Source organism: Sminthopsis crassicaudata, chromosome 4 (genome assembly GCF_048593235.1).
Source record: "Sminthopsis crassicaudata isolate SCR6 chromosome 4, ASM4859323v1, whole genome shotgun sequence".
NCBI classification, from domain to species: Eukaryota; Metazoa; Chordata; class Mammalia; order Dasyuromorphia; family Dasyuridae; genus Sminthopsis; species Sminthopsis crassicaudata.
Genome location: NC_133620.1, coordinates 245,857,230 through 245,873,877, shown reverse-complemented (window position 1 = coordinate 245,873,877; position 16,648 = coordinate 245,857,230). Strand labels below are relative to the sequence as shown.

The 16,648-nt window shown below is 33.7% G+C and overlaps 1 protein-coding gene across 9 annotated transcripts in view; it reads left to right on the top strand.

The window, feature by feature from the left end:
* ADGRB3 (adhesion G protein-coupled receptor B3) overlaps positions 1-16,648 on the top strand; it is a 919,013-nt gene that overhangs the window by 893,991 nt on the left and 8,374 nt on the right. For 8 of the 9 annotated variants that reach the window (XM_074310585.1, XM_074310582.1, XM_074310581.1 and 5 more), the window contains one exon: positions 3,082-3,117. The exons of the other annotated variant lie outside the window; for it this stretch is intronic. In XM_074310585.1, coding sequence (XP_074166686.1) covers positions 3,082-3,117 — 36 coding nt within the window. The remainder of the gene's footprint in view (positions 1-3,081; positions 3,118-16,648) is intronic. 9 annotated transcript variants of the gene reach the window in all.

The following is a 16,648-nucleotide window of genomic DNA, read 5'->3' as shown; positions in this document are numbered from 1 at the left end:
TATCATTCTTCATAAGCAGTTTATTACCCCTCATTTTCCAGTCTTTCCTTTCCCACCCCCAATTGTCCATACTTATGATTTTTTTTATTAAAATCTGTTTGTTTCATTTGTATCTTTTTAAGTCCTACTTCCTGCTGCCATTTCTACTCTCTCCTTATGTGATTTGAATTTTAATGAATTCAAATAAAGATGGGTACTCCTGCAAATAAACCTCGATTTTCTCTCCAATATTTCATATTGACATAGGTGACATCTGCTGACAGAAGCAGAATTTATGTGCAGTATTCCTCTTAGTTGAACTTGCCTTTTGTGAATAACAGATGGAGCCGTTAGCAGCCTCTCCCATCTCTTAGCCAGCACAGCTTAGTTTTCAGAAGCTGACAGGGCAGCAATATGGCTTTGATGACCTGTAGCCACAGAAGGACCCCTGGATGACTGCCACACAAGAGTCCCTTGCTTACAGATGTCTAAACTTTCTTTTTTTTCCCCCCTCCAAATCTTATACTGTTTAATTTTGGAACACAAAGGCAAAGTTCACAACTAATGTGCCCTGCTGAAACATGAATGTTTGGAGCTTGGGCTCTGCTATATTAGAAAAGGACTCTATTTTAACTTATACTTACAGAATGGCCTGTAATGCCAAGAAGGCTGAACCATGCAAGAACAGTTACAATACTGTTATTTATCTGTACCTCTTGCAATGAAGTAGGGTGCAGGATACCAAACATGGGTTTTTTACTACACATTTAAAGGAACTAAAGGAGGTAAGTAGGGATGGGGAAAGAAATGTTTAATACTATTTTACAGATCTCTCTTCATCCATAATATCATATTACAAGTGCTCCTGAAAAGGAGTGTTGGAGGCAAGATATAAAATGGTCTTAAAATGCTTCATTTCTCAGGGGAAAAGAACACTTTCTTCCTGGGCCTTCTCACAAATTTTAATCCAACTGAGGCAGTAGGTCTGAAGCAGTTCATTAAAATGAGCGATTTGAAGTACTTTTGTTTCATTTTATTTATTTTTCAAGGAAGTGATTTCTGATATCTAGATTTTTATCTGCTGAAATGTCCTTTGGTGAATTTTTCCCTGGAGGGTGGACTCATTTTAGGGAGATTTTCAGTTTTGTATTAAGGTATATTTGTATCTTATTGCATTCTAGTTATAGCTACCTCAAGCTTCTTTTACAATAAGCCATATTTTATTGTGGTTCTCTATATTTATTCTAATGCTCAATAACTAAAACTATTTTTCTCACTTTTGTTTGATGCAAGTATTTGGCTGTTATGTTTATTGAAGTAAGAAATATAAACATCAGATAAGGGAATAAAGAAAAGGAATAGAAAGGGAAGAAAAGATGAAACAGGAAAAATTGGATCAAAAGTTTACAAGTTGCCTTGACAATGATTTCAAGTTACAATTACCTAAACAAACTGATTTTATCTTGAAAATCTTTTTTTTTTTTTTTAATCACTAAATCATCAAACCCCAAATGATGAATGAGTCCATTTGGATTTCTCTCCTTCTACTGCTATCTATTGTTACTTTGCTAAGAAAGCCCCAGACTCTGGTATTGTAAAGCAATATAGTATAGTGGGAAGGTAACAGACTTGGAATCAAGAATATAGAGTTCAACCTCTAGTTCTAATAGATTAGATCTCTGGTTATAAGCAAGAAACTAAACTTCCCTGAGGCTCGGTTTCCTGAACTATAAAATAGGAATGATATGAATTTAGATTTTGTGTTGGAAAAGACCCTCTGGGTCATTTAGTTCAATTCCATCATTTTATAGATGAGTAAAACTGAGGCCCAGAGAGATACATTATGATCTGTCCAAAGTCATATATAACTTGAGTAATAAGAGGCCAGAAGTGGAAATCAGCTCCCCTGATTCTAAATCCAGCACTTTCTACCCTAACATATGCAGTGTATAGCTTCTAGACTCTTAGATACAATATGTATAAAATACTTTGCAAACCTTAAAGTGCTTTCCAATATCAATCACTATTATTATTTTTGTTAATTGTTGTTACCACTCCTATCTTTTTATTTTCTTGTTTTGCTTTTTAAATGTAGTTCAGATAAGAATAGCTTCGGGACAAATCACTGCCCAGTTAGTCCCTCTTTATAATGTGTGTTCTGATGACTCTACTCTGGGAGAAAAGAATAACTTGCTTTCTGTAGTTGAATAAATGTTTTAGGCAACTGCTCTATTTTTGTAGATTCCCTGAAAATATTCTTGCTACAATATCAGTTATCAGTACTTTAATGTATTCCAAATTTATACTATATCTGATTTCTTTTATTTCAGGAACACAAATTGATTTTTTAAAAATTAGATTTCAGGAATTGTGTTAAAAAGCTAAGCCACAAAGATTAAATAACTTAAAATAAGATATTATCATCAAATTTTTCTGATATGTATAGCTTGCTTTAATTTGTTTTATCAAATTAGAAAGAATTGTTTTGTTCCCAAGGGCCAGCAAATAGAATTTTCTCACATAAAGAATTATTAAGCATTGAGATCTAATAAATGTATTTAGGGAAGATTGCAAAAACTTCATCTCTGAAGCTCATACACATAGACTGGTTTAGAATGCTTCCCATGAAAATATCAGAAAAATATATTTTCTCTCAAACTTTCTAGCATTCTTATTCTCTGTGTTTGTCTGAATTGCTTCAGGAACATCCATTAACATTCTTTCAGAATGAAGTAGTAGAGTGATGAATTTAAATAATGAAAAAAATCTGACACTCCTAGAGTTAAATGCAAGAAGTGAAGATGACACCTGTAAGAATACAAGTGAATTTTTAGTATAAAAACATATACTTTCTTAAATCTTAGTGACCGGGGGAGAGGTGTTTTTATTGAGTTTTCTCCAAAAATAATTACCAAAGCACGTGACAGGTTTCTAGAAATAATTTTAAATCATAACATGCATGGGTTCTTTTGTGAAGAGAAATATTCCTAACACCAAATTTCAATTAGGAAAGAAAGCTGGAGCGTCTTTATTGAAATTAATGAAATTACTTGCATGGCTAACCCTAATTTTATTGAATTCATTTTTTTTAATGCCTAACAGAGAAGAAAATCACGATATTCGGACCTTGACTTTGAAGTAAGTTTGCATGGATTATTTTGTATTTTAAGTTATTTAACTATAAAGATAATATCTAAACTTAACATTTTCTGTAGATAGAAAACAATTATTTAAACACATCAAGGAAAACTGAAATATTTAAGGATAACTCAAACTATATAACTGGTAGTGAATAAAAGTATTATTGTTTAAGATGCGTTAAGAATATTCTAAAATGAAATTTTCCAAGATTGGAATAGACCTATTAACAAACCAAGATCATAGGAAGATAGAGGAAAAAAAATTATATATATATATATATATGTATATATATATATATGTATATGTATATTTAAATGGAATGAATAGTCATATTGGGAAGGGAGTATGGGCAGTGGGGACTATTGGAAGAGAGATATTAGGAAACTAATTTACTTCTACCAGACTTTGTCCAGGAAAAAAGAATCTTAACTGATTCTCTATCCCCTCTCTATCCCACACACACACACATAATTTCAGCAATAAAAATGACTTTCATTTATAAAACACTTTAATGTTTGCAAAGTAAGTTCCAAACTATTAGGAAGGTAGGCAGTGCAAAAACCAAAATTTCCATTTTATAGATAAAAAAAACTGAGGTTCAGAGAATTCTGATCCCATATCTTCTGATTCCATTTCCTCCTTACTGCTCTTATTTATGGGGATGTTCTCTAAATACATCACATTAAATTATTGATGAGCCTTCCCTTCCTCTCCTTTCCCCACTTTTTTTTTTTAATTGGCATATATTCTGCCATATTGTGCTTTTCTCATGAAAAGTTTTTATCATTGGCACAGTCACCAATGCTTTCTTCTATATGTCATTTACATTCTCCCTCATACACCTAGGTTCCCTTTTCCTAAGTTTAACTGATTGACCATTGTGCTACCATGTTTAAAAATTACATTTCAAAAGACATAAAATTTAAAATTTCTCATTCTCTAATTTGCCTCAAAATTATATTGGCAGTGGAATATTGATTTTGGAAATTACTGCCAGTGTACTATTTGAGCAGCTTCTGTTAAGTACCAAATTAATGATTTTTAGGATTTTATACAAATAGTATTATGCATCTAACTGGATAAGATTATATATCCTATTGACATAATTGAGGGTAATCTGTTATAGATTTTTCAAAGCATATTTGGACTTCTGCAATAATTACTTAGAACTCAGTAAACCTAGGGATAGTTTCCAAACTTCTCAGGGGAGAAGTTTTTTTTCAAAACAGAATGAAATGAAACTTACTGTTTGAATCAAAACACTTTCTTGGATAAGAATGTAAAAGTCCATTTTACAAAGTACGTTATATGCCTGAGGTTATACCTGCTTGTTCTTTTTCAGAATTATTGGTGGCTGAGCAAAGTTCTTTTGTTATTTTTTTCCTCCCCTAAACAGTGTCTAAGGAGAAATAGACCCTGTTCTCAGACTAAATGAGGCAAAGCAGTAATAGAAAATCTGTCACGGATAAAACAACTCAATGGTCATCTAATCCAAGCACATTACTTTTTGTAGATGATGAAATTGAGATGTAGAGAGGACAAGTTGTTTTTCCAAGTTCATACAGGTAGCAAATGTCAGAGATGAAATGTGACACAGGGTTAGGAACTGGACCTGTGATTTCATTAATAAAGAGCTCTCTGAGATGTAGAAATAATTTCTCACAATCTAGGTTTGCATCTTCTTAGCAATATAAAGTTTTTAGAGTTAGAGTTGTCTGGAGCACTAAGATATCAATTTACTTCCCTAAGATCATATAATCAGTATGCATAACAGTAAAGTCCCATAACCAGTATGCATATAACCAGGGATAGGACTTTGAGATCATCTGTCTACACACTGATTCAAGCAATGGAAAATGATTCATACATTAGAATTCATGTATTGGAACATAATTCATATTTACACCTAGAAATGGGTGACAAACTGAATTTTAGCATAAAACAATAGAGAATAGCTTCCACTAGAGAAATATTAAGAACTGTCCATTTTTGTAAATGCATTTGTTCATTTTCAGTTGCAAATTTTCCAAAAAGAGAAGGAATCATGTTGTTTTTTTGTTTTTGTTTTTGTTTTTGTTTTTTTATGTCACACATTTACAGCTCTTAAAATGTGAAACTTTGTATTCTGGAATAATATGGGATCTTTTGTTCATCCAAGCTAGAGGAGTTAAGGAAAGGGGCAAATTAACTCATTGTAACCCAGAAGTAAAAATCAACAAGCATTTATTAAACACTTACTTTGTGCCAGGCATTTAATAACAAAACTAATTATAAAATCAAATTACTGTGCAACCAATCTAAATTATATAATCACAAATCATTTTAAAAGACTTGAATCATGCTGTGGCATTCAAAGCATTGGGAATTCCACTTTCTTTTTGAATGTTTTCTATGGCAACTGGTACCAGAATATAGTAAATTGATGCTTCATCCTCAGAGCAATATTTTTACATCCTAATTTATAGTTGCAAATCATCCTAACATCAATACATTTCTAGTTGACCAACACACATTATGCATCAAAAACCAGGACACTTTGTTCAGCTATATAATTGTTGGGTTGGTTATGTGATTGCTATATTGTCTTGAGATTCAGGAAAACCTAAATGGTGCCACTTGTGTGCTTCAGGGAAAAGAGCTAGTTTTCTCTTCATAAACTGTTGGGTGTTACATAATACAGCCTCATCTGAAAGTGGCATTTATCTGAGGATGTAACACTGATTAGGGATTATGGGGGTTTTTTTGTTTTGTTTTTTTGGGTTTTTTAAAATATTCAGGAACTATTTGTTGCCAAATCTAGAACAAGATATATGTGTGTTTATTTGTATTATTACCATGTGAAGTCTGAAATTATCCTAAATGACCATTCACAAGATAAAGCTAATGTGTTCCCCCTCTAACACAGATTACTTGGGTTTGCTTGCCTAAAACTCTGCAACACCCACACAGAATCTTTCCATTCCTACCCCCTGACTTTTACATGTTCCCACTCAGTTCTAATTAGGAGAGCTTGCTTTGCCTCTGGGTCTCTTGAAAGCATACCCTCTCCATGCCTCCACAGTTTATAATAGATATACTAATTACATCCAGTCATCTATAGTATCTAAAAATCCCTTATCGTAATTTACATTAATGTAATGTGTTAACTAAAGTTCTCTCACATGCCTTTAAGACAGCCTTATATTCCTAGGGTAAATAAAGCAAATGCTGAAGGGACCTCTATGCCCACTTGTCCATATTTTACTTCCATAAATGTATTCAGACCCAATCGTGTTTTCCTGAGATCATTTAAGCAATACTATTCCTACAACCTGTAAATAAGCCAGTTGCCCACTGTCAAGAGCATGTAGAGCAAGAAACAAGATAAAAATCTATTTTATACCTTGACTGTTAAACCAATGTTTACTAACTGATTTCAGTATCAAAATTAGACTACAAGCTTTCTCCCAAAACTAACTGACCCTGTAGTTCTTGGGGGTCTTTTAAAGCAAATTACAGAATTCTGTCACTTCATCTAATAATACCTGATAAACCAACCTCTCTATCTATATACCTTCTCCATACTCATTTTAGATTCAGAATATTATAGTAATAATATAATTGTATATTATGTTATAATCACATTATAATATATACAATATAGTTATATGTCATATCATCATCATCTTAGCATAAGTTTTTAATCTAGGATCTGTGAATTTTTTTTGAAATATCTCAATAATTACATTTTAATATAATTCATTTCCTTTGTAACTTGATATATTTAAAAAACATTATCCTGAGATGTTCACAGGCTTCACTAGCTACCAAGAGTCCTTGACACACACAGACACACACAAAAATGTTTAAGAAGTAGTGATTTAGGGTTGCAAACCATTTAAATAAATGATGTCATCTGATCTTCACAGCAGTCATGTAAAGTAGGAATTACTATTATCCTCACTTTGAAGATAGGGAAAGCAAGGTAGAAAGGGGCCAAGTGATTTGCCCAGTGTTTCAGAGATGGATACAGAGACGATCTTAGAGCCAGACAATCTTGAATTCAATTCCTGTCTCCTGGTACATATTCTGGCAAATCACCTACTCTCTCAAGACTCTAAGCAACTTTCTATGACTCTAAAGTTGAAAAGAAAGTCTTGGCTGTTTCTTCATTTAAGAATTCCTTATACCAATGAATTTACCAATTCTGACTCTATCCCTATATTATTCACCAATGTAAGCTGAAAACCCCTGAGCCCTAACTCCTTGGAATATGGTCCTTGTCAATTGCTGGGGATAAAAGTAATTCATCACTTGGCAACCAAACCATTAGTAATGAGTATTCAAGAACCAGTCTCTTGACCAAATCTCAGATGACCATATACCATATCCTCTATTACTCCCTTAGTTTAAGCTGTTATATTAAACAAAGTTGCTTATAATAACCAGTTAGAAAAAGATAATTCAAGGCAAAATAGCCAAGAAAAGAAGAAATAATGTCTTGCATCACTGAAAAGTAATGAAAGGGGAATAAGCATTTTTTAAGTGCTTATGATATTCTAGACACTGTGTTCAGCATTTTATACATATTATTCCTCATTTGATCCACCAAACAATTGTAGGAGGTAGGTGTTATTATTATTCCTATTTTACAGATGAAGGAACTGAGATAAAAACAAGTTAAATGAAGTTAAACAAGTCAAGTTAAATGACATAAACAGTTGCACAACATAATCCTGGACCATAGCTGAAGCCTTTCCAGCTCCCTAAGACTTGTTGGAGTTTGGACTTTGTTATATTATCTTTAGGAGTCCAGTAGCAACATATCAATGACACAGTTAAGCAACAGAGGGAGGCTTGGGGGTCCTCTGAATATTACTGACCTAATACAATTTTATACCTCTAACAGCAAACAATTGCAGTAGATGATGGTTAAAAGGATAAGATAGGCAGCTTATTAAATTTCTTTAGATCCTTTGTCAATTTTCTTTTAGGCTTTGAAACTGTAATTTGGAGGGGAAAAAAAAAGACAACCACTAGCAAATCATGCAACTGTTCAGTTACTCAGAATCTGCCTCATATCTAGATGTGAATTTGTGGAAAGGGAAGCTGCATCCCAAACATTAACTCCCATTCCTTTATCCATCTTCTCCATTACTCCCTTAGTTTAAGCTGTGATTTGGTTTAAATTGTTTATAATAGCCTGCTATAAAGAGATAGTTCAATGCAAAATAGAAGAAATGATCAATCTTGCACTACTGAAAAGTTAAGGGAGGGAGGCAGTTAAGTGCCAGTGATATGCCAGACACTTTATTCAGCATTTTACAGATATTTCATTTGATCCTTCAAACAATTATAGTAGGAAATGTTATCATTATCCCTATTTTACAAATAAATAAACTGAGGCCAAAAAAAGTTAAATCACTTGCCCAGATTCACAATGATAAGTGTTGGTCAGGTTTAAACTTGGGTTTTTCTGAATCTGGATCCCGCACTCCATCCTTTACATCATCTAAGTTATAATAATAAGGCTGAAAATAGCAAGCTGGAGGAAATGACTTCCTAAAGTCAAATTCTTTCAACCTTTCATAGACAGATTACTCTCATTCTCACTCTGAAATAGTCCTAAGGTTAGAAATTCCAATAATGATTGGTGTGTTCTAGTCCTGAAAAAATAACACTCATCTTCTGAAAATAAGGTTCAGCTATACAGAAATACAGAGAAATTAGCATGGAGGGCCAATGTCAAATGCATGAGCAATTATTGTTCTTTGCAAAGTTCCCCTTTCTTTGTGGGAATTAGATCACATGTTATATAGCTTTAAAGCTGGAAGGGACCTTAGAGTCAAGTCTCCTCATTTTACAGCTCATGCTTCCTTTAAAATCAGGAAATCTAGGTTGAAAGGCTGGATCTTTCACTTACTATCTGTATGGCCTATCTTAATCTCTAGACCTCAATTTCCTCATCTATAAAACTAAGGGATTCAGCTAGATGAAGATCTAGCATCTTCAGTCTCCAAATCTGTTACTCTTACACTTGAAGGGAAAGATGAACAAAGTCAGGTAAACATTGAGAAGTCAATCTGGGATCCAAACTTGGCTCTTCTAGCACTGAATCCAGTGCTCTGACCTATATACTAAACTGACTATCATGTTTTGATTAGTCAAGCATCTTTCTGAATATACCCATCTAGTTGCTAACTCTCCAAAAAGTGAGCCCTTCTCCACCTGACTCTTGAGACATTCACTAAGGTGAAGGAAGTCAGTATTAAATATAGATTCCTTTTGCAAAAGTGTTGACTCACCCCAAGGCTAGTAATAAGTCTGATTTAAATCTATTTCCTGCTGCTATACACAGAACAAGTGGAGATCAGCTGCTCGCTCTCTTCTCCCAATAACTTTTCCTAATTGTGAAACTAAAAAATCTTCCCTCCAGAAACTGTCTTCCTTCTAAATCAAAACTGATTTTTATTTTTAAAACTGCTTCTTTGAGTCCAAAGATTTGTAGGACTTGGTATATCAGACTTAAAAGGGCATCATTTGTTACCAAAATCCAAATCATACTGGAGCTTTTGTTGCTATTATATAACTTGATACAGTTCATCTCAAAGCACTACTACCTTGGAATACAAAAAAAAAAAAAAAAGGCATCAAATGATCACATTGATGTTAATGTGATTAGGAAAGCTGATGGTTGTGCCATAAGACAGATAGCAGGTCTTCTCAGGACATGGGTTATCAGTAGCTTCTGGTAAAGATGTTTGGCAATTTTAATTTGACCTTACAAATCCATAGAGCAAAAGCACTAGATTATTTGACTTGAATGCTAGATCTAACACTAGAGGGTTTTGGTCATGATCTAGTTAACTTTTTTGATTTAAGTAGAGAAGAAAGGTTTAGGAGGCTGCATATCATTATTTTAATCATTCGATTTTAGAAACAGTAAGAACTTTATAAATAAATTTTTTAGTTAAATTACCCCCCAGTAGCTACTTCTCTGTCAAATACACATTTATGAAATGCCTTTTATATGACAGACATTGTGCTAACTTCTTAGAATGCAAAGAAAAGCAAAAAATTAAACCCAGCTCTCAAAGAACTCAATCTAAGAAAGCAGACAACATGCAAACAAATTATACATATGATAAATTGACAGTAATCAACAAAGAGAAGGTATTAACATTAAGTGGGATTGGAGAAAACTTCTTATAAAAGATAGGAAATTTGTTAATTGGGACTTGAAGGAAGCCTGGAAGGGCAGTATACAAAGATGGGGAAGGAGAGAATTCCAGACATAGGAGACAGCTACTGAAAATGCTCAAATTCAGGAGATGAGGTTTCTTGTGAGGAAAAAAAAAAAAAAAGCAAAGAAGCTAGTATCACTGAGCCACCCATCAAGTTGGGCATAAAGTATAAGAAAACTAGAAAGATAGGATGGAGCCAAGTTGTGAAGGTCTTTAAAAAACAAACAAAGGATCTTACTTTTGATTTCAGAAATTATAAGAACAAATGGAGTTTATTAAATAGGGTGATGTGGTCAAATCTGAGCTTTTAAAAAATCATTCTGAAAACTTAAGTAGAAAAGGGCGGCTTCAAAAAACTTAAGGGGAATAGGGAGAGGGAGAAGTAAATAATACCCCTTTACCCTAATCTCAGTGCCAATAAAACCAAAATAACCAGAAAAGCAGACTAAGAATAAGGGAAATACACATGAGAACTTGTAATTATATTGAGAAAAACCTTCCAAAGCATGAGTAATTCAAATAAATAAATAGCAAAGGGAAACCCCTTGCTGTTTGTATAACATATAATCAGTATAGCCAAAGCTGAATGCCTGGTTCTCTCTGTCATGATCATCCATGCCTACAGGTAATTTCTTCTCAAATAGTCATTTTTAACCAATGGAAACTGTTGCCCTTGTCACAGGGATAGGAGACTTACTTGAACATGGTATCATGGATCTAAAATGGTCACAACTCTAGAGATCATCAGGTCGAATTTCCTAATTTTACAAATGAGGAAAATAAAGCTTAAAGACATTAAGTGATTCATTTAAGATTCCCAAGGCAATAAGAGGGTAGAACTGAGATGTAAATCTAGGTAATGTGATTTAAGCATATGTTCAACATTCATTTACACATGTATTAATAGCCCTGAATGTGGTGAAACAAGCTATAATAGAGGAAATGTTCAATATGCTGACAGGATTGAGTAGTCTAAAAGATAATTCCCAAATAAGTTTAATTGGTAAGCACTTGTTTAAAATCCCTACACTGGCCATACCCAAACAAAGTATGTGCTTTCTACATTTTAAATTTATCACTACTCTGTCAGTAAGTCTGGCATGTTTCATTTTCATTCTTTTATACGCATGGCTTCTCTTTGTTCAAGGAGCAATTGTTAAGAGTCTACTAAGTGCTGAGTGTCCAAAGAGAAAAAGAAAATGAAATAGTTCTTGGAATCAAAAATAATTTTATTGGGGGAGAACAACATATAAAAGGGGATGAGTATATTGATGAAAACCTGAACAGGGGCAAGAAGGAGGGGAGAAGAGCACTAATATCTAAAGGCTTCCCAAAGGGGATGCCACATGAGCCCAGCTTTCAGTAATGCCAAAAAAAAGTAGAGGTAAGTGATTTCCAGAAATGAGGGACAGCTGGTACATGCCATGTTTGGGGGAACAATGGATAGGCTAGTTTGGCTGGAATATAAAGTAAATCATGCTCAATAAACTCAGAAAGATAAGCAGGAACCACAATATAAAGGATTTAAAATGTCAAGCTAAGATGTTTGTATTTTATACTGGAAATAATATAGAGACATTGAAGATTATTGTGGAGGAGAATGACATAGTCAATTTCATGCTCTAGCAAGATTCTTTTTTTTAATAGCTTTTTTATTTCTAAGATATATGCATGGGTAATTTTTCAGCATTGACAACTGCAAAACCTTTTGTTCCAACTTTTCCCCTCCTTCCCACCACCCCTTCCCCCAGATGGCAGGTTGACCAATACATGTTAAATACGTTAAGGTATATGTTAAATACAATATCTAGCAAGATTCTTTTGACAGCAGTGTGGAAAACATATAGAGAAGAAAGATACAGAAAATAGAATATCTAATTTGGAGGATAGTGTATTGTATAGGCAAGAGACAGAGCCTAAATTAAGGTGATGGCTATGTGAGTGTCTTCCTGATTAGAATGTAAACTTTGTGAAGGCAGGAACTATTTTTGCCTTTCTTTGAATCCCCAGCACTTAGCACAGTGCCTGACATATATGTATGTGCTTATTGATGGACTGACAATGTCTTACTGACTGAGTGAAGTGAAGACTATATATGTGATAGATGCTGCGAAGGAAGGATTGGCATATCTCTTGCGGAACTTTGCTTTCCGTTGCTTTGAGCATTTACTGTCAAGATGATTAAAAAAAATAAAAATAGTGATTCCTTGACAGCTAGACCTATTAATAACTAAATGCTTCCAGGTATAAAGGCAGGGACACAAATATCTGGCATCCAGATCGTCCAGTAGCTTCTAATAATAATTTCTATATACTCATTTTTAATGTAGAACCATCAACAAAGCATATCAGCAATATGTTTTATATTCAAAAAAATCTGCAGTCATTTTATTGTTATTTTGTAATGCATACAATAGAACTTTTTTCTTAAAATTCTTTCTGAAATTCATTAATGAGTTTCTCACATGGATCCCATTCTTGTAAGCGTTTATTCATGCAATTCAGGTACAGTCATTTTTCAATCAAAATATGACTGGAAATCCTCCAAGAAAGCCAGACAACTTCTTTTTCCTAGAATAGAGTTAGGGCTAGGTTTGTTCCATTGATACTGAAATAGTTTTGTTTCTACTAAAGTGCTCTACTATCAGATCAGATCAAGAAACAGAAGAAAATGAATAAACAGAAAAGTTCAAGAGGCCAGCCAAAGAGATTGAGGTGTGTCAAAGTTGAGCATTATCAAAGGGAGAGAAATCAAAAGTGAAGGACTTAAAATTGCAGGAGTGTAAGGTTGGGACACCAACTTAATAGAAAGCAAATGAGGAAAGGAATAAGAGGGAAAAGGAAGATCTGCTTCAGTGAGAAAAATAAACAAAAAGTTTTTAAAAATCTTGATTAAAAGAGATTGAAAATTAGGGGGAAATAAACTGAAATGGGAGAAAATAAATGAATATAAGTTCATGGAGGGAAAGGGACAGAGAGTAAGTTCTATTGGTAACAGGTATATCTAATGCTGCATATCTAATGAATCATGACCCTGTAACAATGTCAATTATACCTGGGTTCAAATGCTCTCTTAGACATATACTAAGTGAACCTGGGCAAGTCCTTTAGTTATCAGTGTCCCCATACAACTAAATACCTAAGATTATAAATTAAGAACAACTATTGATATGCATTGGTAGAGGGATTTTCATTATAGAGAATTGAAATTATAGGAGCAGCTAGATGGCCTAGTGGATAAAGCACCAGTTCTGAAGTTAGGAAGACCTGAATTCAAATATGGCCTCAGACACTTAATTAACACTTCCTAGCTGTGGCTTCCTACCTTTGGCAAGTCACTTAATCCCAATGGCCGAAAGAAAGAAAGAAAGAGAGAGAAAAAGAAACTATATAGCTTTGGTCCTCGGTCTTTCCCCCAAAATCCAAGAGGTAGAAACATAATTCTCTTTTGCATCACAAATAGCTATGTTATAAAGCTCATAACAGTGTCCCTTTACAAATGAAGTAATCGAGTTCCAAAGAAATTAATGAAGGAAACTTTACTTAATTGGAAAAGGGAATCCTAGAAAATGTGATCCTGGGGCAATTAGATGGCATAGTGGATAGAGCACCAGTCCTAGAGTTGGGAGGACCTGAGTTCAAATGTAGCCTCAGACATTTAACATTTACTAGCTGTATGATCCTGACCAAGTTACTTAAGCCCAAATGCCTTTCTAACAAATAAATACATTTATCTTTGTTTGGGACTTGGACCTCTGTGAATTAATGTGAGAAACTCCCAGTGTGAAAACTCTCTCCACTGATAACAGAAATGTATCCGCAGTTCAGTTTTTAGAGAGTTACCTGGGAGCAATGGAAAATTAAATGATTTGTCCAGAGTCACACATTATAATGATGACTATGAAAGTATTAGTATCAAAATATTTATAGAAATAGCATCTCATTATAGCCTTATACCAAATCTAGGAGATAGGAGTACTATCCCCATATCAAGGCAGGAAACTGAGGCAGACAGAATTTAAATGCCTTATTCAAGGTCGCATAGTTAGTATCTGAGGCAGGATTTAAACTCAGACCTTCCTGATTCCAAGGCCATACTACACTCTCTTATTATTTTATGAACACTAGCTATTTTTGAAATCAACTAGGAAAATGTCACAACGGGATATTTATTTTGCCCCAGTTGATAATATGTACATAGGGAGAGTCATTATTAACTGAAATTCATGTTGTTGGGCTAGAATTGAGCCAAGATTCTATAAGCCAAATTTTTGTAAGCCTTCTGACATTTTTCCTCAGTTTATTTAATAGATTTGGACATGGCATTAAAGTTAATACTTTTTATTTAAAAAAAAAAAAAAGTAGTTCCTACTATTGCTGCATTACTGCATTACATTTGGCAACAAAGGTCATGTGTTTTAAAATACTTGGTACTTTTAGCAAATTCTCCCTTTCATAAATCTTTACCATCTATCACAAGTCAAATTATATTTGCAAGGTAGCTCTTCACCAAATCCTGCTATGCTGTTTCTGTTATGTTCCCACAACTCATGTGAAGCTAACGGCTCTATAACTGCTTACTATGTTTCATCCTATTATCATGAATAATGCTGCCATATTCCAGTCCTCAACTATCTGATTTGTCACCAGTGAATATCTGGAACTAAAAAATGTCAAGGGTTAGGATTATTTGGGTATTATAAGATTTTAAGTGGCAATATCCCTCTCATACAAATAGAAGATACTGGCTTAAATCCAAATTTATTGTATATAAAAAATGTGAATCACTATTGGTATAGGAAAAAAAGATTCCTGCATATTATTAAATTAAAATTTGAATTTTCATGGATCATTTCCATTCTTGTTCCTGAAGAAGCCAAAATACACTCCATGAATGTCTTCAAGGACAAAAATAGATATTACAGACTTTAAGCAAACGTATGTCACTTTAACATTTTCAAAACAAATCCTTAAAAAAATAAGCCATTTAGTTCTGAGCCATGTTTTCAAATAGTACTTAAGTTAGGTACCTGGGCTCTCTGTAGCACTTGTATGCAAATGAGCCGTGTTAAAGACCTCTGAAACAAGTTGTGTATCTGGTCCTAGAGGAACAATGAAAATATCAATGCTCTTTTCCTCAATTTCTAAGTTTTAAAAATCAATAATTTTATTAAATTCTGGCTCCCATCCTCAAGAGTTGGGCATAACTTCTTTATGGTTAACATTTGTAAATTGTCTCCTTCAAATTCATGGTATTGCTTACTTTTCTTACTATTATTATTTTAACAACACTGCATTCTCAAAAAGGTTCAATGCACAATAGATTCCCCTAAATAAATTAAGGCCATTTATATATTTGTGGAGCATAAAAGTTCATAGCAGTGATTTTTAACAGGTTAGGAAACATTCTTATGTGAAAAATCCTTCCATGGACAATTTATCTTTAATTTAGAGTCTTAGAAAGTTGCCAACTTAGAAAGTTAGTTAAATGATTTGCTCATGATTACATAATTAATCTGTGTTAGAGTTAGAACTGAAACCCAGGTGTTTTGTTTGTTTGTTTGTTTGTTTTACCTCAAAGTAAACCTTCTATTCATTATGTCACAACCTTAGAACATCACATAAAAACATTTTATAATCATATTATATTAGTCATTGTATTACTAATAGCATAAAATTATAAAATTTAGGGGTTGTACAGTAGGTTGGTGGGATCATATGAAGAAACTGAGTGGAGATGCTTATGTATTTTTAGGAACTACTGAACTTCACATTTTATCCCATGAACTTTCCCAAGTACTAATGATTACTTTGTTCCAGTAGTCACTCAGTTAACAAGCATTTCTTAATTCTTGACTATGTGCCACATACTGTGCTAAGCACTGAAGATAGAATTACAAGGAGAAAGAAGGATAGTCCCTGCCCTCAAGAAGCATACATTTTAACAGGGGAATTCCACATCTAATGGGAAGCTGAAATGCAAATAGTGGGGAGAGGGGAGAACAGCGGAAGGTAGCAGTAGGGAGTGCAGCATATCAAAGCTGTAGATAATATAGACGTGAAGGCAAAGAATGAGTACATGGCTGACCTATACCTCTTTGTTAAAATGAAGTCCTGGTTACTTTCAATGTCTGAAATTTAAAAAAAGGAGTGAGCTTTCAAGGTGAAAGCCAATATAGAGAATCTTTGGGAGAGTTAGGAGTATAGCCAGGAATAGAACAGAGAAATAACTGCCCTTAGTTTCCTTAATCAATTATCATATTTTAAAACCCCAGGCAGTTCCTCCTCTAAAGATTACAATTCAA